Consider the following 23,810-nt stretch of genomic DNA (forward strand, 5'->3'; position numbering starts at 1 on the left):
TCCAATGTTTGGATTAATGGTGCCATTACCCAAGAAAGGACTTCAGATAATGCTCATTCGTAAAATGTTTTTGCTGGCAATTAAATGGTTGCAGTTATTGATCTTCATTGATCTGATGTCCTCAATTTGCATAATCTATTAAAGATGAATGATTCATTATATATTTGCTGTGGGGCTGGACAATGCTCTCAGGAAGGACCACAGAGGTGAGGAACTCAGTGCTGCCTCTCATCTGCCCTGGCCAGGAGATTAAGGAGGAGGCTGGGAGCATGCAGATGTCTTTGATGTCACCCAGATCCCTCTCCCAAGAAAGGATACTGGAGTAATAGCAAATATTGAATTGCCGGGTGCCTGTTCTGTGGCAACACTGTCATCTTTGAAATGCCTCTTTGCTCTTGTCCAGGGCAGTCTGTGAACCCAGGTGATATCTGCAACTAACGTGAAATAAAACCACCCAAGCAGGGTACAAACTCTGTGTGCAGTCACTTCAGGATATAAGATTTAGCTTCATTTGACAGGAAAGTCTCCCCAACTCAGTCGTCCCAAACAAAAGACATTATCACTAGATCTTTCCAGACCAAAGCTGTCTGGCATTGGATTCTTGCCCTTCTGAAGACTTCAGAGAAAGTCCTGCTCTCCATGGGTCACAACTAGCTTGCTTTAGCAAACTCTTTCAGCTCACACCATCCTGAGAATATACACCTTCAAAAGCCATCAAAACCTCAGCAATATGTAGCTACCTAAAATCTTGGAATGTAGTGAGATTGTCAAGTACAGATGTTGCTGTCCCTCTGTGAGCTTCTTGGAATTGAAGAGCTAGAAATGCTGCAAAACAGGCAGCCACCTTCCCAACGTGAGGAAGCCCTTTTCCAAAGTTCTGAGCATCTATTCAAAGGCACCACTTAGCACCACAGTTACATACAGCACAGCCTTGCCCAGTACTGCCAATATCAAACACCACCTTTCAGACAATTATTCTATCTAATGCATCTTAGATGGTCTATTTATTATTCACATCTCCTAAACGAAGTAAACAAAAACATTTGCTTACTATGGAGCAAACAGGTCACCCTTATTTCTTCCAATTAAGTACCTGCAAGGAATTTCCATGAATGAGCTGATGCTTCAGGGTAAGCTGAGCACTGGGGTAGGAAACATGGTCCTGCTGTCCTTCATATAGAACAGACAATGCAGAAATTTGCCACTTCCTTATGAAGTATCAGAGAGAGAAAGCTCTTAAAAGCTGTCTGAGAACACCACCTCAGCTCCTCCTTCACACACAGACCAGTGGGCCAGCTACATCTTGCCTCGATGCCGCACGGCCATCGGAGCTAGATTGGCATAGGTCACTGACAGTTTCTTAGACAATATCTTTGGACACACATCAGATTTCCTAGAAGCAAAGATCCAAGCTTGAACATACCAAGATAAGGCATGTATATGCAGTTGAACACCAGGACAAGAATTCTGTTGTTCAGAGATGTTCTACTTCAATTATTTTTATTGCAGGCAAACAGCTCAGGCAGATGAATATAAAACTGCACAGGGCTAAGGTAACACAGAGAACCTTGATAGCTTTCTTTTATTCAGTAGTTTCCACAGGTCTGATTTTGGAAGGTACTCAGTGGCTAACACCCAAAAAGTGAGCAGAGGAGAACCTCAAGATTTTGGCACTAGCAACAGGAGTATTTCAAAAGCACAAGGTTGTTCACAGAAGCTTTGAATCCTTTGAGAGCAAAGGTTAAGATCCTTCTTTAAGCGCCATCGAAAGTCACACCTTTGGGAATAAGAATGCATGAAAGAAGTGGTGTGTCTTCAAACTACGTTCTGAGTTCCAGAGACTTAGGTTCATAGTTTGGGAGCAGAGCCCTTTCCAACTCAACTGTCTAGCCCAGAAGTTACCCAAAAAGAGAGGCAGCACTATGCAAAATAAAACACAATGGGCTTTTCATGTATGGCTTGAAACTTGCTTATTAACAGACTGCTAAAGGGGAGGGTTTACCTACTAGAGGGTTTGTAAAATTACAGCAAAGGTAAAGAAAAACTTCCCTTAATTGAATCCCAGTAGTTTTAACTAAATAGACTTGTTTGCCAGCCCACTACAATCAGTGCAGAGAAAAGACAAGCCCAAGAAAAACAGGGTAAAAAAAAATCACTGAAGTGGGAGGACAGGTCCACTTCTCTTTCTGTGCAGAGGTTTCTGTTCTGAGCACTTCTGTGCTATGCTTGGCACCTCTTAACAGGAACAGGTAACTTTTAAAATTGTCATCACCCACCAAAACAGCTACCAGGTCCTGTATAGAAAATGTTTGCTTTTCTCTGGGAAATACGTTTTTCCCTAAAGCAACAAGGTATCATCCACAGTGAGAAATCCTGATGACAACTCAAGATGTGTCAAAGGCATCAAAAAAGCACAAACCCCATCAATCTCACTTTACACCAGACCTCCACTCCCTGGCATGGGGTTAGACTTTTTTTCAGTTTAAGTTAATTTTTCAAATTCACGCATGAATGTGTTTTGGAAAAAAAAATACATAATTACTTACATTATGTCTACTTACTATGTCTGAAAGATATACAAAACCAGTACTTAAACAGCATCTGATTTCTGTGAAAGTTTTCAAGACATTTGTGATGCTAAGCACAGAGAAATCACTGGCTGGACACCTGGATCTGAAGTTTTTCTGAAATGATAAACTATCTTTTGAGAACTTCAGCCTCCTGCCAGATGAAAAGATATTATTTCCTTTGTTTCAGCGTAGTGAGTGAACTGAAGAGAATTTTGTTCAGTTCAATAACCAGGTCATTCAAAACTAAGAAACAAACTAGGATTTGAAAAAGTTTGTTTTCCTCTATTGGTGAGTGAATTAAGCTTGGGGTGAAAGGATCAGATCTATTAGTTTTAAAATCAGGTTCTAAAATCAGCTCAATTTCCTCCTTATATATATATTTTCCTTCATTTAATAAGTCATTTTTAACGCAAAACCTGCTTAGCTTGTTTTTCCTGTTCTAGTGTATTTAGGAAGTCAGGGAACCTGAGGTCATTTTATTTAATTAGCATGAATAATTACAAATAGTGTTTTTAATTTAACTCTAATTTCCATCCAAATATAACTTGACACAGATCACAAGTAAAAAGTTAATAATCTAATAAAATAATAATATGGACTCATCGTTCACTGTTTTCTCATATAATAATACGTAAAGACAAATTATATTAAACAACATAATTGCTTAAATAAATGTGTACAGATGCAGTTCATCTACTTCGCAAAAATTGAAGTAACCAAATTTAGGGTAAATTTTGTATTTGACAAAATCTTTGTTACCAGCTATAAAATTCAACCTTTTAGAAATGTAAAACAAGTTGATACAGCTTGTTGTTTTAAATCATGATTAAAACTGACCATTATAAGTTGTACTTATATCATTACTCTGAGGGGAGGAGCACTTCCTTCTCCTTTTCCTTGTTCGTACTGGTGAAAATTTCCTGCCTTGCTCCAATCTACTTTAGTCTCTGACACCAGGGAGCAATAGCCCTGGTCAGGGCTTGGCTGAGCTGACTTAAGAAAACCTCTTCAACAGACTGCTAGGGGCCCCAGATTGGCTTTGGTGACAGCAGATCCCATATACACAGACCCATGCCCTGCGGCACAGCACCCTGGCCGCTGCCACCAGCAGTCAGGCTGTTGGGAACATCCCTGGATGCCCCAATGCCCTGAAAAGGGAATGTGACAATCATTCATGTGGCTGCTGCCTCATGAAAATGAAGGAGGTATTTTCTGTGAGCGAGCCTCTCCTCTATTTAAGATGAGCCATTTGGCAAAAATAGAAGTCCACAGGACCTCCAAATTTCATCAACTGTTTCCCATCCCTAAGAAGAGATAGTATCTTCTTATCTAGTCAAGGAATTTGGAAAGGCAAAAGGTGTTACTAGTCTTCTGCAGGACCAAATGGCTGAGGGTGATGGATGGTCAGATGAATGATCCCTGGCACAGATAGGAGTAGCAGGAAGGAGAGGAATCACATAATTTCCATACACACAATGGAAGTTCCACTGAAAATACCTTTATGATGCTGAAGAAGGTGGCTCATGGGCTTGAAAATCATGTTCAAGCGAGGAACCCAGAAATTGATGGGCCCAAAAGAAATAATGTCTCACATTCCTTAAATTAGCTTTTAAGTGAACAATAGCAGTGAATGACGATAATGTCATGTAATTACAACAGCAGTGAATTGGCATTCCCAGTCCGATTTCCCTCAGCAAGGGGACAGTATGTCAGGCTACCACACTCTATGCTGCTGGACAAAAAGGGACGTTTTAAGATAAAATAGTTACATTGTCTTTCCAACAATTCAGTTTTTGCCTTTCCTTTTGAGGCTAAATGAAGGTTCCAACAAGTATGTCTGTAATGAAATTTTTGTGATGTAGATATTTTCCCACTGACAGCAAAGACTATGCTTTATATCTGAGTTAAGCAACACCTGTCAGCAGGTGTTAATAACTTTTTATGTCCATCAGCTGTACTGGATTTAATCAGGCCAGCTGCTTGTGCAGTTGAAATTGCCCACTGTGGTCTTTCAGAGAACTGGAGAGCTTACAGCAATCTTTGGCCCTTCTCTGCAGGTTTAGTATTGCTATGGGCTACCCAGGAAGATCTACCCTATCTTACAATCAGCAGAATATAACTGTGATGAAATCTTGAAGATACCTATAATGAGAACTGTGTGAAAAACTAACATGTTCTAGTTACATTTCCAAGTATATACTTCAAAAGCTTCTTGTTTAAGGGGCAACATTCAAGTCTCAACCCACCAAGGAATACTTTAATACACTTTAAGGCAGAAGTAATTGCCCAACCTGATGGCCTGGGACTCGAGAAAGGGGACAAGGATATGAACTCTACTGAGATAACATTCAGCTTTGGCACAGGGTTCCTACACAAACTTGAGTACATCTTCTCTGGCAGCAGTTCCTCACAGACAAAAGAGCGATCCCTAAGGTATGCTGTAAGGGTATCTGTTCTAAAGAGTGCAGTGCTGGGGTCATATAAATATTTGATAGAGACCCCAGGAAATTATGAAGAACACTAAAGATTGTCAAGAGGCTGAGCAGCGTTTTTAATTGGCTGTGTACAAATCATCCTTTATGCAGGGATGTGCCATCTTGATATTGTGTGTTTACTGAAAAGAAAAGGAGCACTGGATGCAGGTAGCTTATCCTCCAGGAAGCCAGCAATGAAAAACAAGCAGTTTATCTAGTCCTGCAAACACCCCTACTTCCCTTCAGCAGCAGAGAGCACGATAAAAGCTGAGATGAGTCTCTGTAGGAACCCAAAGCTGTGAATCTTCCTCTCACCCTGTCTGGCTAAAATCCCTTAATTCGCAGGGGGAATTTAAGCCAGAGATCACCAGTTCTAGCTCTCCGCAGGATAACAGAGGAGAGGGTTAGAAAGGAAGAAAAACAGCCATAACTCAGCAAGTACAGTTGAAAAGAGAGGAGCAGGAGATGCAAAAAATGTGTAGTCCTCTGCTATTTTTCCATCTCTAATCCCACCCTGCTGACCCTTTCAAATTTCCCCCACCATGTCATTGTTGCTTATAAACAAGGATATCATTTGCCATTTAGAAGATGAAAGGAGCCTGGGACAGGAATAGATTTCTGCTGCTTTGGGGTGGTTTCAAACTCATTCCACCCCCCATTTCACTACAGGTTGGTATTCCAGCCTCAGGACATTCACTGACAGATACCTTGGGGTTGCCTGATGCAGCCTTTCTGAGGGACACCCCCCAAGACACAGACGAGCCAGTACGGCACTGCTCCACAGCTCACTAGCACTAGCAGGACTTGAGATAGGAAGGGACAAGTTCTCCATCACAAATACGAAAGAATTAGAGAATGGAGAAAATCAGATGTGAAAATAAAAAAGGTGCAGCTGAAGTTTGAGGTGGTTAAAATGAAAAATGGGACTGTGCCATTCACAGATGGATGGATGGATGGATAGATAGATAGATAGATAGACAGATAGATAGATCAGTTGATCTCATCTACACTGACAGACTTTGGAGCTATAATTCATTGCTGGGGCAATTATTCCAGCATAGCAGTGGCAGGAGTTATATCAGAGACAGAATTCAGGTGCTTTTAGTCAGAGGAGTGTTGGACAACAAAGGAGTAAAAATTGGTGAATGCCAGCCACCAGTAAAGATACATGGAATATAAGTTATATCTGTGCAGTTGCAGAGCATAGAGGGATAGACAGATAGACACATAAAAAGTCTGAGTTTCAGTTGTGCAATCATTCACTGTCTGACCTTATCCTCGCCTCCTCTCCACTACTCTTAGAGAGAAGAGTGTTTAGTGTTATTGTGTCCTAGTCTCTTTGCCATGTTGCTGTTGACTTCTTTATTCCCCTGCCCTGAGTAAGTGGTGCTGCCTCTGGAAGGTGCAAGGAATTTTTCTTCATAAGCCTTGATGTGTTCAAGAAAGGGCTGGGCTCATCTCCACGGTGAGTCTGACAGCGGCTTTAACAGCCTCAAAGCACTGGGACAAATAGCTCCTGGTCCCTTAACCCTTCTCAGCTTTGCAAGGCAAGGCCTAGCACTGTTGTTGCCATTGCAAGGGCTTTAGACAGTCTTTCAGGCTGAAATCCTCTCGGTGGTGGCTGGGCAGAGCGGAAATCCAGGGGCTGGATCAGATTGGCCTAATGCTACAGCAGCTTAAGCGGTCTGTTTTACCAGAGATTATGGTTTCACTTACACAGAGCACCTGAAAAATGCTGTGGTTTAGGAAGGATTATAGCTGAAAATTCCGTGCTTTAAAAGAGAAATAAAGCAGGGGAGGAACTAGGAAACCCACCACGCCTGGGGGCTGTGCAAACAGGATTAACCTCTGCCCATAGCACCACTTGCTTCTGCCCACCCACGCTTCCCATGTCCATCTACTTCTCTGCCCCTTCCTCCCCAGTAGCTCCCCACACCTGCTCTCTCTTGCACATCATGGAGAGCTGAAAAAGTAGCCTAGAAAATGCCCAGGACCAAAGCATCCCTAGCTTATTTAGGTATGACTGTCAAATGGCTTCCTTGAAAAATATCACTTCATTTGCAGCCCCTGAGAGTCAGGGGAACTTTGAGCCTTCTGTGTGCAGATAGATCTATTCATCCAAATTATCTAGTATCAACATTATTTGGATAAAGGCTTCAGCACTCCCAGACTGCTGGTGGTGAATGTGCCTGTCTGTCCTGAAGGTAAATCTGTGCACTTCTTGCCACCTGATGACAAAGAAAGCAGGAGCAAAATAGCTTTGGGAGTTCTCCATCTACAGAGACCAGCACTGGCACATGAAGGCTCACTGGTAGGATTTTAGGATACTAAATAGTTGTAAAAAGCAGAAAGCAGGTTCTAATGTGCTGCCTACTCTGCTGACTTTAATTAACCGTGCAACAAGAACTAGATAGTTCAGCCTCTATTTCCCATATCCTCACCAAACAGACCTTCCTATAGCAAAAAGGGAGAAGAAATTACAATCCTCACTCAGCATACTGGAAACTTCACATAAGTAAACTAAATAAAGAGGAACCTTTTGGCCGGGACTGATCCTTCCCAGTCAACTGAACCATGAACATATGTCTTTGCCACAAAGGAGTCCCAGTGATCAGAGATGTTTACTGACCATCCAGCTTAGAGGTACTTGGAAGAGAACACAGATGGCAAACTATCATTTCTGCCAGGTCGCAAACCTTTAGGAAACAAATGCCTCAGGATAAACAGCATTCACAGATAGAAACTGCCCAGCCCTTTATTGTCTAGGTGAGCATTGCAGCCTCACAATAAGGTGCCTAGAGTTAATTAAGCCAGTCCTACATTAATGAAGTCAGATTTATGACCTCATTATATGTCACATTTATATTTCTCTGTATAAATCAAAAGCATCAGAACTAACTTATTTCATAGGCTATTGGCAACACTTGCCATCACAGCAGAGAGAAGGCTTTCATTCATTGGCTTTAATTTGTTTACCTGAGGGTGGATGGTTTGCTATATGATTTGGATTGGATCTGATCACATCATCCATACTTCTCTTTCAGATGTTCAAATATAGGACTCTATTACTGCTGACCCAACAACAGTGGGTGTTCTGGAGTACTGGTGCTTTAGGTTACAGAGTCCTCCAATTCCCAAACCTCTTGCCTGGCAGCCAAGTCAGGAGCAGTTGCAAAGCTGTATCTATTGTGCCTATGCAAATCTGCACATCAGAAATGGAGGCCCAATGCAAACAACGATCAAAATAAGACCTTTTATAAGTCTCCCACATTTCCTTTCCTCCATTATATCTCTCTGTCAAGGCATCTGTCTGGCAACACTGTACTCTTGGAACAACAGTCAGTACTGACTGCTTTTATGGTTAAAACTCCAAAGTGTGCCACTGTGAACAAGATCAATCGATTGGTCTATCTGTCTGTCCACCTATTAATTGCACAGTCCCATTTTTATTTTAACCGCTTCAAACTTCAGCTGTGCCTTTTTTGTCAAAGCTTGTACAGAGTTTGGCTTGAGAAGCTTTGGCCATTACACCAAGCATCCTGTTTAACAGATGCTTAATAACCACGCTGCTCTCCTGGGGAAGGTTACCTTGGGTTCAGAGAGACAAAGTGGTATAATTCCCTGGGCCAAACTGTGTAAGTGTAGCATCTTCATGCACCCTCGGCCAGCGAGAGGAAGCAGCAGGAAAGGGAGTAAAGAAGCTTCAGAGCATTCTTCTCCTTCCCAACCCTACGCTTTTTCCTGTCCTCCCTCTCCTGCATGTCCCCTGCCTCACCTCTCCTTGTCCTGCATCCCATTCCTCCCACCTGCCACCGCACTCCACTCCCCCCATCTCCCGCTGCCCCTGCAGTCAGAGCCCAGCCCCCGGGTGCAGTTACTGCTGTTGTCTCAGCACTGGCTCCTCTGATCTACTTCTAACCTTTTTATTTTTATTTTTGTTTTTAAATTAATTTCCCTGTAGATTTTAACCACTCCATTTTCATTTACCCATTTTGTTCTTCCTCTCCTCCCTTCCCCACCCTCCTCTTCCTTCCCCTGTTCCCCGTGTCTGTCTGTGTCCATCCCTTACCCTACCACAGAAAACCTCTCCTCTCCCCTCAGTATAAAGCAAGAGCCTCATGGAGCCTCTCTCACCCCTTTCACTCCCACCACGCCGGTCGGCTCTGGGCAGGCTGATCTTCAGCCCTTCCACATGGCCCTTTCAGACGATGTGTCCACGCCTTGCTACAGTGCCTTCCTTCATCATGGTGCCCACTTTGGGCAGTCCAGCAGCCAGCCTCTGATAGCAGGTAACTGGCCTTGGCCACAAACTCAGCGGGAATGCTGCAGGCAAGGGGTTCAGTTTCACCAGACGGGGAGACCAGTAAATGCTGCAAGCTCTTTGAGTGCAAGTGGGAACCAGAGCAACCATGTTCCAGTTCTGTGTATGCAGCATGTGTTCTCAGCTCCGTGGAGAGTCACAAAAAGATTTCATGCCTGTCTTTCATCTTGTAGAATAAAATGGGAAAAGAAGCTGTAACTACCTAGAAATGACAGGGTATCCCAGTTGGATGGGTCTGGGACTTAGTATAGAAACACTTGTACAGCAAAATCCTGTGTTGCCTCAACATCCATAATGCCCCTGAGTACTGTAAGACCCAGCAAGGGTCCTGTGTGCTGGCCTAAGGTGGGTGATAGCAGATTGAATTGGGCCAGCTCTAGGACTGACAGGGTCGTTCAGCGTGGGGTGTACAAACTACTGAGTTGGATAAATATGTAGGCAGTAGTCAGTGCCTACATAGCTATGTTGTGAGCAATATTTGAGTCGCCTGGTTTGGCAGTGTCAGTGTGAGCTGGTGCCTTCACACAGCAGACCAAGTAGTTAAGAAACAGGGCATCACGTCTGAATGTCAAGACCAGGAAGGGTGGGTGAGACACTATGTCTTACAGCCAAAGGAATACAGACCTGAGGTAGGTGGCCTTAAAGGGAAGGATAGAAGTGGGAAAATAGGTTGCAGAAGATGGCAGCACTTAGGAGCAGCAGGCTGAAGGGGAGGAAGGAGAAGTTTCAGGTAGGTACTAGGGGAAACTCCTGTGCAAGGTGACTGAAGCAACATTGCTGCGGAAGCTCAGGCGTGGCTCGTATGAAACAACAGGTATCAATTTAGGTGACTACTGAGGCTGCTGTCACTCCGCTGTCAAATAACGTAATTTGAGCTTTTCCAGAACAAAGTCTTAGTGCAGACCACAGTTCCAAATGTTCAAGAAACACATCTTACCTCTGCCTCCATCATGTTCCTATATTATTTTTCTCTTTTGACCTAACATCCTCCTTTTGTCTTGTCAGGAAATCTTGTCTAAACCTCCCTGTAGTAAAGTGGCAAGTAACAGTAGAGAAGACTTTTGTGTTTACAACACTGTCTTGCTCCAATCTTACTGCAGCCAGTAAGAGCCTCTGAGCTTAGGACACTTCCTAAGACAAGGAGTCTCCTGACAGACTCTCTCCAACAATACATCTCTCTGGGGATGGTGACCACACTCTAGCCTAGAAGGCACTGTGTTTCAGGAGAGGCACTTGCCTTAAGACCCTTATGGAGAATTAAAAATGAGACAGAGAGTTCAAAAGCTCAGTACCACAGTGATGAAGGTGCTGTTCATCATTTAGAAGGCTCTTCAATAAGGGAGAATAACTGAAGTTGGAAGCATCTTATGAGCAGGACAGGTGCTAGCTTTGCCATAGCCCTGGAATTCAGTAATTTAATAATGCTGTCTACCTGTTGGTAATGAGAGGAGGTAATGGAAGGGGCCTGCTTGTACGTAACAGCATTTTAAGAGTCTCTCTGTGGGACTCGTATTCATGTTGCTGATACTGTACTTGTTTGTTATCTTCTTTTTCAAGATTGGGATTTTGACAGATGATCACTTCCCGATGAATTTTCCACACTGAGTTTTGAACATCAGCCTCTGAATGCTCATGTCTGAATAAAAACACAGGGGCATATGTGCATAGATCGTATAGCAGAGTGAGTGTGTATGTGTCCCCACCTGAATGGAAGTGTCAAAATGAATTAATTTTGCCTGCTGCTACATAATGTTCTCTCTAACTTTTCAGTGACACTGTTTTCTCACTCATCTTCTGTTGTAATTTCTCAGGCTAGTCAATAAATGAAACCAAAAGAACATTAATTTTAAGAATAAAACTTTCTTGGCTTAAAACAACGTGAGGAAAAAAAGAACTACATCTAGTAGGTGTTAATCATACAGCTTAACGCACAGCTACAAATCACTAAAGGAATAATGGTGATAAAAAGTAGAAGACCAGAGAATATAAATCCCTGAGGCATTACATATTTATTTTTATCAATATTGGGGAGTGGCTGGAAAACAGCTCAGCCATTGTCCGGTAGTTCTGTGCCATTATCTAAGATGAGGTGAGCTAGGAACATCAGGCACTGATCACGAGCCTCTTCAAGGAGAAAGAATGAACGTGCATTTCTTTTTTCTTGAGTAAATCACCTCAGTAATTTTTAGTCAAGACCTATGAAAGCAATGACACCGGTCTAGCCTACCTCATCCCAGATAAACTTCCTCCTTTCAGGTTAATGCTCCATGTTGATTAGTTTTTGCTTTGCTGTGTAACTATAATTTATTCCTAATTTCCCAGGCAAGGTTCATGCTTGTTCCAGGACCTGCTTTATCAGTTATTGTTCTGCCACTAGTAGACCTAAACCAACTCTCACTCTTCTTTCATTGGCGTATCCCAGCATAGTTACAGTGACTCCAGTGGTGTTCATGGGCCACACTTAACCTGTCACTACTAAAGGTGAATCAGACTCCAGCCCGCCAGTTACAACAGACAGGAGAGATAAAATTTAACAAAGGAACAACAAATGGCACAAAATTCTTGGTGAACCACAGTTCACCTAGGGAACGTGAAAGACTTAGATGCTTGGAACAGGCTGAGATCTCAGTAGGCAGTGTTGAAGGCTGAGCTGTAAACTCCCAGCAGCTGTGGGCAAAAGATTATCTTAATTTATTTAGCCTTTTTTTTTTTTTTTTCTGGTTTTGGCTTGAAATTCCCAGCAGCTTCTGAGATGATTTTAGTTCATTTAAATGCAATAAGCACTAACAGCAAATGCCCTTCTGGCTGGCCCATTTTCAGGCTAACCAGTCCAAATGAGGAAATGCCTCTGGCATCAGCCAAGAAGCCTCCAGCTGCACTTCCTAAGAGATGAAAAATAAACTGCAATCATCCACCCAGTCCACACCCCTCTCTACTTCTTTGCTGGATAAAAGATATCACAACTTTAAGTGTTACTAACAAAAACTTGCACCTGTAATAGAAATGAAGTGGGACTCAAACTAATTCGCATGATCCTATGATTATATATATTAATTACACTAGCACCTGGAAGGAGTCCAACAAGTATTGATCTCAGGCTAACCACTGTGCAAATGTACTAAGAGTGTGCCCTTGCACCAAAGAGTTTGCAGCATAAAAAGAGGCACAGAGAGGTGAAGTGACTTGCCTAAAATTATCAGCAGGTAAACAGCAGAGGTGGGAAGAGAGACAGGCACAGAAAACCCTGGGATCACTCTCCAATGCCTTGCACATTGATCATACCCTAAAGCAACATCACCACAGTTTTGGATCTGCATCCACTGCATGTAGATAGGAGCTCAGCTACTCTGGCAGTGAATATGCTGCCATTCTCCATGCAGCTCAAGGCCATCTTGATTTAGCTAAAACAGATTCAAAATCTACAGTTAAACAAACCAAATTATTTCCAGCCTTACAAAGCTAAGTTTTAACATCCATCCGTACAGTGTGAGATCAAAAGTGCCACAATCTTCCCCCAAAATTTTCAGTGGATGGACAGCACTTATGTAAGAGAAGGCTGCACAGCACTTGCCTATCAAGCTGCTAGTCATGTGACAGTGGGACAAAAGGTGATATCAAATCAATATTGAAAGGTCTTGTCGCTGTTGATCACCTGTCCTGATTCTTTCAATTTCCAGGTCGTGATATGGCAAGCACCACCTTGCCTGGCTACCCACCCCATGTTCCCCCAACTGGACAAGGCAGCTACCCAACCTCAACTCTTGCAGGAATGGTTCCTGGTAAGTCAGCCTCCAGACTCAGTAATGGTGCACACATGTTTGAATGGTATACTAGCATTGTAAGAGCTTTCACAGTTGGTTTTGCTATTTCTTCACTGATAGTAAGGCCTATTCTTTTAATAAAGAAATCATCAGGTGCCTAAAACTAATGTAGCTAACAATGCTTTCTGTAACATTTCTCTCTCTAGTAACTGATTCAATGCTGCTACAGGCAACTAGCTGTGTATAACCTGTGGCAATTAATTAGTAATTAATTAACCTTAGTGTTCATTAACTAATGTAATTATTTTCAAATGACCCATACAGATTATTATGTACTGCTCATGGCTCAGGATATTCAGCTACCCGCTAACTTTGGGGAACAACTTCTGTCTAAAGCCAGGGCATCAAACTGAAAATCATCAATGATAATTTAATACCTGCAGTTTTCAGAGACCTACTGATCACAGCCTAAACTAGCTAAGACTTCAGCAATGATTAACAGCATTTCAAGAGAAACTAAACATTCACTTTCAATAGCCAAATACTTACCCATCTCCTGTTTGTAAGACAGTGCCTCCAAGCCAAGAAACTATCTGCCTAATCCTACGTCCAAAGGCAAACTGTTTCTTTGCTACCCAATGCCTTTGGAGAAATACCTTCTCTTGGCATATGGATTCTCCCAGTGTTTATGGAGAAGAGAGGACCATTTACATTAGAGCAACTGAAGAGTTTGTTTCCTCAGGCTCTATTCCCTACTCCTCTGATGACAGTTATCCCCAGCAGATAAAAGAAGAGGAAGGGTTTTTGTTTCTCAGCCACGGTAGCTCAGGACTTTGTCTGGCACTGATTTCTGTTTATGTTACTTCCCTGGGTCACAGTGGCTAATGAGCAGGTACACAGTCCATCCTGTAACCTCTGCTACTGGAGGCATGACTCCAGAACAGATGCAGCAGAAAGCTGAGGACAGAAAGCTCTTAAATCACCATGATATGAAACACCTAACTTAAGCCTCATTCAAATCTCAGAACAACCAGTTAAATGAACATACACTGCAGAGAGGACAGTGAAAACATCACTGATAGGAAATGTTTGCAGGTCAGACTCTTAACATCTTTAAATGACAAATCATTGCTTATATATATACCATGAAGTACTGGCTAATACCTGTGGTCACGTTCCAGAGCTAACAAGCTACCTACCACTAATGATCCTAAGGCACAACAAAATCTCAGGCTATGTTGTGAAGATGATGTGGTTGACCTCCAGATCAGGAAAAGACAGTGGATTGGTCCCCTATCTCCCCAGTTTAGTCCCTCGACATGGTTGATCAGTTGGCTGAATTTTTAGAGTGATGTGGAGTTGGCAAATTTTAAGGCATTTCCTTCTACACTGAATATTTCAGGAGGATGGTTTGGCTCCAGAATCAGAGAAGCACCAAGGCAATATAAATCAATTAAAAGCCCCCCCCACAGTAACAGTAGGTAGACTAAGTTGCCAACATTTAAGTTAGTTATAGGTCAAAACTTATAGAAGGTCATGGCATATAGGAATGGTTAAGAACACAAAAATAGCTGGCTCTTTGAATACGTACTTCTATAAAGCAGGCTCTTCTCAACTTCTGACTGTTCTCAGCTTCTCCATAGTTCAGTGACTGCTATGTAAATTTAGCATCCTCATCACAATGATGATAGCAGCATCTAAACTGGGACAAGAATTTTAAGACCCCTAATCACAGGGGTCACTTATACAAGAAGAGGGTATTACAGCTCCTTGATGTGGAGGCTATTTATCCACAAGACAGCAGTGCCCTCAAAAACACACAAAAACCCTCAAAAATAAAAGAACCGGGATGATAAATAAAAAAGGTTGACTTATGCTTCAAAGAAAAAAAGATTATCAAACTCAAATGGATATCTTCACATTAAATCTGATGTCAACATTCAATTAAAGGAAGTTTTTCTGGTGGCCTACTTGGGCATCCTGAAGTAGGTATTGCATCTTTCCACAGAGCATCAAGTTCCGACTGTTTCAGTCATACCTCACTGGTCAGGCCCAGCCTGGCAGCCCTTCTATTCCTGTTTTCTAATGTGGCTCAAGCCAACAAGATGGAGATAAAGAGGCTTCCTGGGAAGGAACATGAGACTTGGCTTTGGCCTTCGTCACACTGCAGATCTCTGCAGCCACTACTCTCTGCCAGGGGCCAAAAGTGAATGCCGGGCAAGGGGCATAAAAACAGAGCAAGCATGTATCAGTACTTTCTCAAAAGATCTCCCAGACTCCAACAAGTTGTAGGTCAGAGGCTTCCTAAGCCAGATTTAGTATCTTTCTTTTTAACATTAAACACCCTGATAGGTTTCTTCTCTACAAACTTAAACAGTGTCTCTTGAACCCCTATAAGCCTTTAACATCTGTAGCAACCTATGGCAAGAAGTTCTGTAGCTTAACTACATATTCAGTGAAAACTACCTCCCTTATTTGTTCTGAACCTGCCACCTGCTAGGCTCACTTCATGCCTCATGGTTTCTGTATTAGAAGACTAAACATGCCAAGATTTAAATACAGATACCAAGAAATACTGTTAGTAAAGGTTCCCAGAGCACAGATTGCACAGAATATAGGTCTCCTGAGATCTATCCTCTGTGCTTGCTTGCAACCTCTGTTAGGAGTCCAGGTTGAACAGAGAAAACAAATATTATGTCGCCAATGGTTTGTTACATGCTCCTGGGCCAAGAAAGATGAAGGACCAGTGCTGTTACTACATTGGAAACAAGAAGCCAGCAAGATGACCACTCAGAGAGTATCTTTAAGAAACATACTGACATGCAAACAAACTTTATTGCCTAGATGTGAGTGAATATGAAAAAGAGGCTCTGTCTTCTCTAAATAAAGGTGCGGAGCTAAAATTAGAACTGGTCAGAAAGCAGAATTTCAAGCCCATGAAATTCTCTGTTTTTTGACATTTGTTTTCATCTTGCATTGGAATGAGGAGTCAGAATCTTGAAATTGTTCAATTTGCAAACATCAGGATGAAACATTTCAATAATGTCAACATGTTCTAGATGTCAAGACATACTAAAATAATGAAAGAGTTGAAAGGAAATTAAATGAGATGAGAAAGGCAAAATGAAACAAAACAAGAAAGTTGAAACATAATACTTTGTTTCAATTTGCAGTCATTTCAGAACTTTTCCTTCCGAAACACCATTGAAACTGACAAGCTCATGCAAACATTTTCATTTTGATGAGACAGCATTTTCCAATGGAAAACTGTTTCTGAGAAGATTATTTGACTAGTGCTAACCAAAGCTGATCTGTTCTATCCATGACAACCTCTCATTAGACTTCTACTTGTATAGCCTAGAGAAGAGTTGTCTCCAGCAGCAGGACATCCATGCAACATGGTCAGTCATGCATGCAGATATCTCTGAGATGTCTGCAGATGATGTGGTAAGAAACATATCCTGCATTTGCCCTTGCCTGTAACTTCAGGTCCCAGCTTGTAGACGTGGATGAAAGCCAGTAGTCCCTGAGCACGCACCTGAAAAAGCAAGGGTTAGTCACTCAAACAAGCATGAATCAGGTATCGTGCTATACTTAACCTATATGTCTGAGAGCTGTTTCCTAAACAGGTAACACAGCACCTTTGATCCCTGCCTCAATTCGTCCTCTTTCCCAGAAACGCCATCAAGTTTCTGCACTGTTTTGGTGAAGTGAGCACCCGCTGAAGGGAACTGCGGTTTATGCACAGGAGGGCTGGTGATGGCAACGGCAGGGAGTCGTTAAACAGAATCCAATGTTGATGAGGAAATTACACTTGTTTCATTAGTGATCGGGGAAGGCGATAGCTCAGTTCCTCTTGGTCACAGTTGAGCTCAAAAGCTCATTATCCTGCTGCATGCATGCTTTCACTCCTCGTCAATAAACACTGTTTCCAGTGGCTGCCCTCCCTCCTCCCCAGCGCTCCGGAGCTGGGGCTCTTTCTCCCTACTCTCTACTTAACCCGTGCTTTAGGAATGCTGTAAACAGTTTAGGGCGGCAACTCAGAGGAGGCTGAGAGTGAAGCCTTGAGATATCAGAACTTCTCTCCATGCAGAGAAATTATGTTTATATGAGGCATTTCAAAACAGAAAATCTCATCTGTATAGCTTTTTCCTTCTTTGGCAAACTCACTCCAGTATATCCCACAGATAGGTCACTTCAGTAGAGATTAATCTGGACTATGCATTGATTTTCGCCTTTGTGCCCTACCCCACAGCATCTTGGTCACCTTAGCAGGTTTTACCTATTCCTTCCCAGCTAGCTGTCAGGATTTTCAGTGCAAAATGTTTCTAGGTATGGAAACGTGCCAAGTTATCATTAAAACAGTATGTAATAAGGTCTGTCACACAAAATGAGGCTTTATGCTAAAACTAAAAACTACTGTGACTTAAATACCTTTGGATGGTGATTATTTTTGATACATATACATTTTTGTACTGACTACTTTGGTTAATACCCTGAGTGTCTTCAAAAAAAACCTGTCTGGACAAATTCTCCTCAAGTTTAAACCAGTGCAAAGCCCCTGACTTCAACAGTCTTCATTTCCGCCATCTAGAGACTCTGTGGTTTTGGCTTTAAGTCTCCAGTGAGGGGAGATTTTCAGAGATTACAGTATAATTAATTGACATTTCTTTGGTAATTGTATCACAGGCATCCAGCGCATCTTGCATTGCCTTATTTCCATATTCCATGGTATCTAGCAGGAACCCCAGGTGCTTTCCCAACACTTCTGCTGTAGCAAATCCAGCCCCACCTCAGGGCTGAGCAGAAGTTAACGATCACACTTCTTTCACTGTCTTTTAAGCACATGATATCTTTCAGATGGTACTAATTGTCCCCAGCCTGTTGATATTGCATTAAATTGAGGTTATGATCAGATTATGGCATGTTTTTACTTAACAGAATTACGTACCTTTAAGTTTGGGGAGATTTATTTATTGTGAATGCAGCGCCATACCTCCTCAATAACCAAATATAATTCCCCTAGCCCTGCACAGCCTTCTATAAAACAAGGAGACTCAGCTCCTTATGCACAATAAAACTGAATATTTAAGAAAACTCTACAACTTTCAAATCTTGGAATCTTATTAGATCACAAAGCTCACAAGTATTTTTGGTTGGGCTCATTTTACTGAATGTGATAAAGGGAGCTGTAGCCCAGCTTGTCTTTCAGATTCAGAATAGCACCTAAAGCACTAATAATTAGAAAATTATTTTCTGGAACTAGAATACAGCAAGCTTTTTCTGTAACTCACTAACTAAGCATAAAGGTGGGGTTCATCATATACAAATCACTTTTCTGACTAACAACATCATATAGAGAAAGTGATTAATATGTTTTCTGTTTTGTTTTATATTTAAGTCCACCTTACACTCAGAACATATCCAATAACAAACTATACTCTTCTCCACAAATACATCATCACCCTCAGTACCCTACAAAGAAAAGTTAGCAACACATATCAGCACCAGCAGCACTGCTGGTTCCAAAGAGTTTACTGTGAGTTCGTCCCATGAAGTTCCCATGCCTGCTGTCTTGACACAACTGGAGAACCTTAGATTTTTATTTAAAAGAAAGCTGATAGTCAACTGCAGAAAAAGCTCGCATATGCAATCCTGCTGCAACCTGAGAATCAGAAGTCAGAAGGCAACAAAGAACAAACCAGTTCAATTATTTATTTGTATTACGGAATTTCATTATGTTAAACTAATTTCTTGATTCTGAAGAGGTCAATCTTATAATTTTTAATTGTACGTGTAAGCAACACTGCACTGAGCAAACACTACAGTGTCCCGAAGGGCACAGTCCCAGCTGGGCAAGGAAGCTAGATACGCTAGTTTTCCTGCTGCATACAAATTTGACACGAACACTAGCTTGATGGAATAATATAAGTAATTCTTCATTCCTAACTGCATTTCACACCTCCCTTGCTTTCTTCCAGGGAGCGAGTTCTCAGGGAATCCCTACAGCCACCCTCAGTACACAACCTACAACGAGGCCTGGCGGTTCAGCAACCCTGCGTTACTAAGTGAGTACCTCTTTCCCACAGCACACCCCCAGCCTCGCGCTCCTTCTGTTTGTCACTCTTTTTTAATTTATGTATTTATTTATTTTTGTTTGTTCCTGAAGAGGGCTTTCAAGTATTTGGCCAGGTGAGAGGCCTTTTTCCTGACTCTCCAGTCCAGTGTCTAGATGGATATATACTTCACGTCTGTTTTGTATCTGTTCTGAAGCCGACTTCTCTTCCATGAGATGGTTCAGAATTTCAGTTCAACTCTGTCTTCTCCATGTCCTGCATCCACAGTTCATTCCAGATGAGATCAGAAGTAAAATTCAGGTTCTGGTACTCACTCAGACTGTGATCATCATCCATTCAAGGTCTTCTAAAAATCCAGATGAGGTTTCACTCCTTTCCCAAGTTAAACCCACAGTCAGTTCCTGAGGATCTGGAAATCTCACAGTTGTTCTTCCTATCAGACCAGTCAGAACAGTGTTCAGAGTGGGAGACAGGCTGCATCACTAGGTTTACAATAGCCAGCAGCTTTTTCTTGCAGGGATATATCCATCACCAGTGACTCTAATATGCCCAGAAAGTCAAGTTTTTTTCAAAGGGGAATAAACCTCCCATAAGACCATATCTTCTAACACAATATTTCTTTGCAAGGTAATAGGAAGAGATTATATGTAAAATAAATCAGCTGTGATTATTACCGGTGTATTTACTGAGATTTAACAACTAGATAATAGAGGCACATTTTATTCCAGTGTTGTTAAACCTCAGTAAATGTGATCTTAATAATCAATCACTATTTAACACACATTCAATAACCACCTAGAGAGCTTTCATGCCAAATGTGACCAAAATCTCAAATAATAAAATATCATAATTTAGTTTCATTTCTCCCCTCCTGGTTTTAAAAGTGGGCCGCTATACCTAGTCAGGTATGCTCAGAACATCTGGCCCTGACACTTTCCTGGTGGCCGTGGAACAGGTGTGGCATGTTTCTGCGGGAATGCTCACAGGTTTCCCTCTCGGCAACTTCCTGATGGTCACAAGGAGCAAAACGATCGCCTTCCCACAGAGGGGCCTAAGAGCTAGAGACCACATTAATATCCTTCCACTGACATACAGCCCTTGGTTGGCTTCCACTGATTGCCGTTTCCTAATCCCATTAAGAGCTGATTCCCCAAGTTTGTTCTTTTGGTTCCTTTCCTTTTCTTTCTTCCTTTCCTTTTCAGTTCTCCTTTGTTTCCTTTCTTTGTTTGATTTTTTTTATTTTATTTTTTTTTTTTTACTGTTTGTCCTTTCAACCAGTCCATTCTTCTCCTGTGTTAACTTTCAGGTTCCCCTTATTATTATAGTGCCACATCCCGGGGCTCCGCACCTCCCACTGCTGCCGCTGCCTATGACCGCCACTAGTTACCATGGAAACCACATGAAACTGCAGGGCGACAGCTTAGGCCTCCACATTGTACCTGTCTGATTACCTCCCTCCATCCCTGGGAAGGGTGAAGAGACCTTCTCCGTTCCTCCCAACAGTCCAGTTCCTTTCTCTTCACCACGAAGGCACCGGACCAAGCGCTCACCGCACCAGACTGAGACCTCCCATCCTCGCCCTCCCCCTGCCCGACCGCTCCCTCCACGCCGGGAAGAACCCGCGGCCAAGTGGCTTCTCTTGCAGGAGCCCTCTGCCGCGCCACACAAAGTCCCCTTGGCTTCCAGGACTTGAGGGTGACTGGGAAGCAATGCAGCTGGCAACCATTGCCTTACAGGATGCCCTTCTTCTGGGAGCGGTAAGGGCCGGGGAAAGCGGGGGAGAATGCCGCTCATGAAACACTGTTCCCCAAAGATACGCTCTTCTGTGGTGGACTCCTCAACACACATAATCTGTGACGCTCACCCTGTTTCCCAGGACAGAGGGAACAGTCTGACTAGAGCAGAGATGGCAGTACAAAGACCTGGCCCATCTGGCAATGAAGAAAAGGACCAAGTAACTATCTGCACCCCACGAGGGGTTCTCTGTGCACCTCATCCCCACCCTCCAGCATGGCTTCCCCCATAGTTGGCTGCATATCACGCATGGTGACTTTGCAAGCCAGAGTCGGGAGGAACCTCACACATACACCCACAAATTCTGTGACACACAATCAGCTCAGACAGGAGGATGGAGCAACATTTACAAACCAACCGACGAAATGAAGAAATATATAAATAGATATATAAATATAACTGTGTTTTTATGCTTTGTCATGAAGGTCTGTAAAAAGAAAAAAAAAAAAAAGAACAAATCCCCAATTTTCTAAAAAACCCAAGCAAACAAAAGCAACAAAAAAACCAAAATAATAATTAAAAAACCCTACAAAAATAAAACTCCAAGTCCCATCCCTCCCCGCCACCTGAATGGCAGACGAGTTCCTCTGACGTTTGATGCTCCTCTTTCACTCCAGGGTTTTGTTTCCTTTCTGTTTTGCACTACAATGGGATGGTGGTATTGGAGAGGATTGGATGCCAGCTCCACCCCTGTCGTCTCCTCCTCCTCCCCCTTTCCCAAATCCTGTCTCTGGGGAGCAGTGTGGACAAGTCACATCTGACAAAGTTACCAAACACATCAGTCGACAAAAAAGCACTCTGAGTCAACAAACGCTTTTCCATGTCACTGGTTGGCAAACAAAGAAAACAAGCCCAGCTGCGCTCTAACTGCGCTGTGTGGTGGAAAGTGTGGGGCTTCATGTGGGCCCATCTGATTGCCCCCTGGACAGCTGAGACTGAGATGGACAAATTCAGGATTGGCTGGGATTATTGCTTGGTTCCCTAGTCCTTAGCCTCTGCTCCTTTTACCTTAATCCCTGTACCTGTGATGACTTCAGTTCACCCACACCCCAACTTTCACAATTTTAGATGTGCCCAACACCCATTCTCCAGATCCCCATTGCCAGTGACAACAACCTCATCATCTGTGCCTGACACCTAATTTCCTAACCACTATAGCCTTGCTATATGGGCCCCTGTCAATTCCCAGTCCATCTGCTCATATACTTACTAATCTATAGGCCTCCATTCAAATCCATATGCCTGCATCCTACTAGCCAGTCCCAACATACAGCCCATCTTTTCATCTTCAGTCCTATATTGTGCACCCTAATATCTACCCCTTATCCCAAATGTTCACTTGATGATTCTCTAGGGATTCTCTGCTCTTTTTTGTTCCCAAGTGACTGGCAAACACTGTTCTGCAAAAGACTAACTGTCAATAGAAATGCTTATTACTCCTGTATCGTCAGCAAACTCATAAACTGTACCTTGCACTGACACTTCCTAAAAAATACTCAAAGAAAACATGAAGGCAGCTATAGCCTGTCCCTAGGGCATCAAGTCTGCCAAAGTAGATCCTTGTTGTTTTAGAGAGGTTTCAGATAAAACTTGTGGGCTACTGTCCATGGAAAAAAACAAGATAGAAAATCAAACCCTTAAAGGGCGTAAAAGTGAACAGCGGAGCAATCTGTACAGCCAACATTATGTATAAAATCCAAAGTTCCAAGCCTCAGAGGAGATGTGGTTGTGGACTCGTTATTCTGTCTCCAAGTTTAACTTGTATGTATGAAATCCATCATCAGTAAACAGCTGTGTTGATCCCAAAGGCCCCTTTCACCTGACACTTTTAGCCCTTGCATGGCTCTAGCTGATTACAGGTCTGTGTCTTCTTTAATGGGGTGCCCAAATGGTAACGGTATTTGGAGGGATGCTTACATAGAAGATGTAGAAGTAAAATCTGTTCCTGTACAGAATAAAGTCAAAGGTTACTCCTGATCTATTAAAAGTGTCATTCTGCACGTCTCACCTCCGAGTAACCTGCTGCAAATAGCAGAGTTGTTACACTGTCAACAGGACTAGAATTTGGCCCATTATCTTGTCTCATTCTATATGAGAAGAAAATTCTGAGTAATTTCCAAAAATTTACTTTTACCACTCCTTCTGTTTTCCTTGACAGACACCAGATAGATGTTGGACCCTGTTAGCAAAGTCTCCCTTTCAGTCTCCCAGTACAGCATTTGCTCTGCTTGTGCACCACCCAGTTTCACTCAGCAGGCGGTCGGGGCACACGCAGTGAATCACAGGAGCAGCAAGGAGAACTTCCTGAGGAGGCGAGAGAAAAGGAGACTGTCACGCCTCATACATGGCAACCTGCAGCCCAGGGGCCACCTCAAGAGAAGCTAGCAGCTCAGAAATGCTTATTTCTATAATGGTATTTCACTAAACTTGAGACACAAGCTAGGGTATGAAAGCAGGATTTAGTTGGCTTACTCATGGCTGGCTTGATTTGACCCTCAGAGGGCCAAATCCATTGTTGGTGTAACTCCACTGATAATTTCCACCAGGCATTGGACTGGTCTGGAAAGTTCATAAGTATGGCATGCAGTTTGACCAGGAAAATTAAAAGGAAAGCAGAATTATGCAAAAGACTGGGCAGTCTAATCCTCTTCCACCACCATCTGTAGACCCCCATGCGAATGTACTGAATTACATTTGCCAAAGAGTTTCTTGTGTTGGTTGTTTTGATTTACAGTTGGTGGATGCATTGTAAAGGAGTATTATAGCTAAAGTCTAGTAGCTGACACGGGGAATTATGTGGTGATATTATGCAG

The 23,810-nt window shown here is 42.6% G+C and overlaps 1 protein-coding gene across 17 annotated transcripts in view; it reads left to right on the forward strand.

Annotated features, from left to right (window-relative positions):
* The window catches only part of PAX2 (paired box 2), a 96,617-nt gene extending 75,049 nt beyond the window's left edge, over positions 1-21,568 (forward strand). For 5 of the 17 annotated variants that reach the window (XM_065066533.1, XM_065066534.1, XM_065066537.1 and 2 more), the window contains 4 exons: positions 9,124-9,333; positions 13,043-13,144; positions 19,108-19,194; positions 20,529-20,887. In XM_065066533.1, coding sequence (XP_064922605.1) covers positions 9,124-9,333; positions 13,043-13,144; positions 19,108-19,194; positions 20,529-20,650 — 521 coding nt within the window. In that variant the 3' untranslated portion in view covers positions 20,651-20,887. 17 annotated transcript variants of the gene reach the window in all.
* Positions 21,569-23,810: the final 2,242 nt, after the last annotated feature.

The sequence above is a fragment of the Columba livia genome, chromosome 6 (genome assembly GCF_036013475.1).
Source record: "Columba livia isolate bColLiv1 breed racing homer chromosome 6, bColLiv1.pat.W.v2, whole genome shotgun sequence".
In the NCBI taxonomy this organism is placed as follows: Eukaryota; Metazoa; Chordata; class Aves; order Columbiformes; family Columbidae; genus Columba; species Columba livia.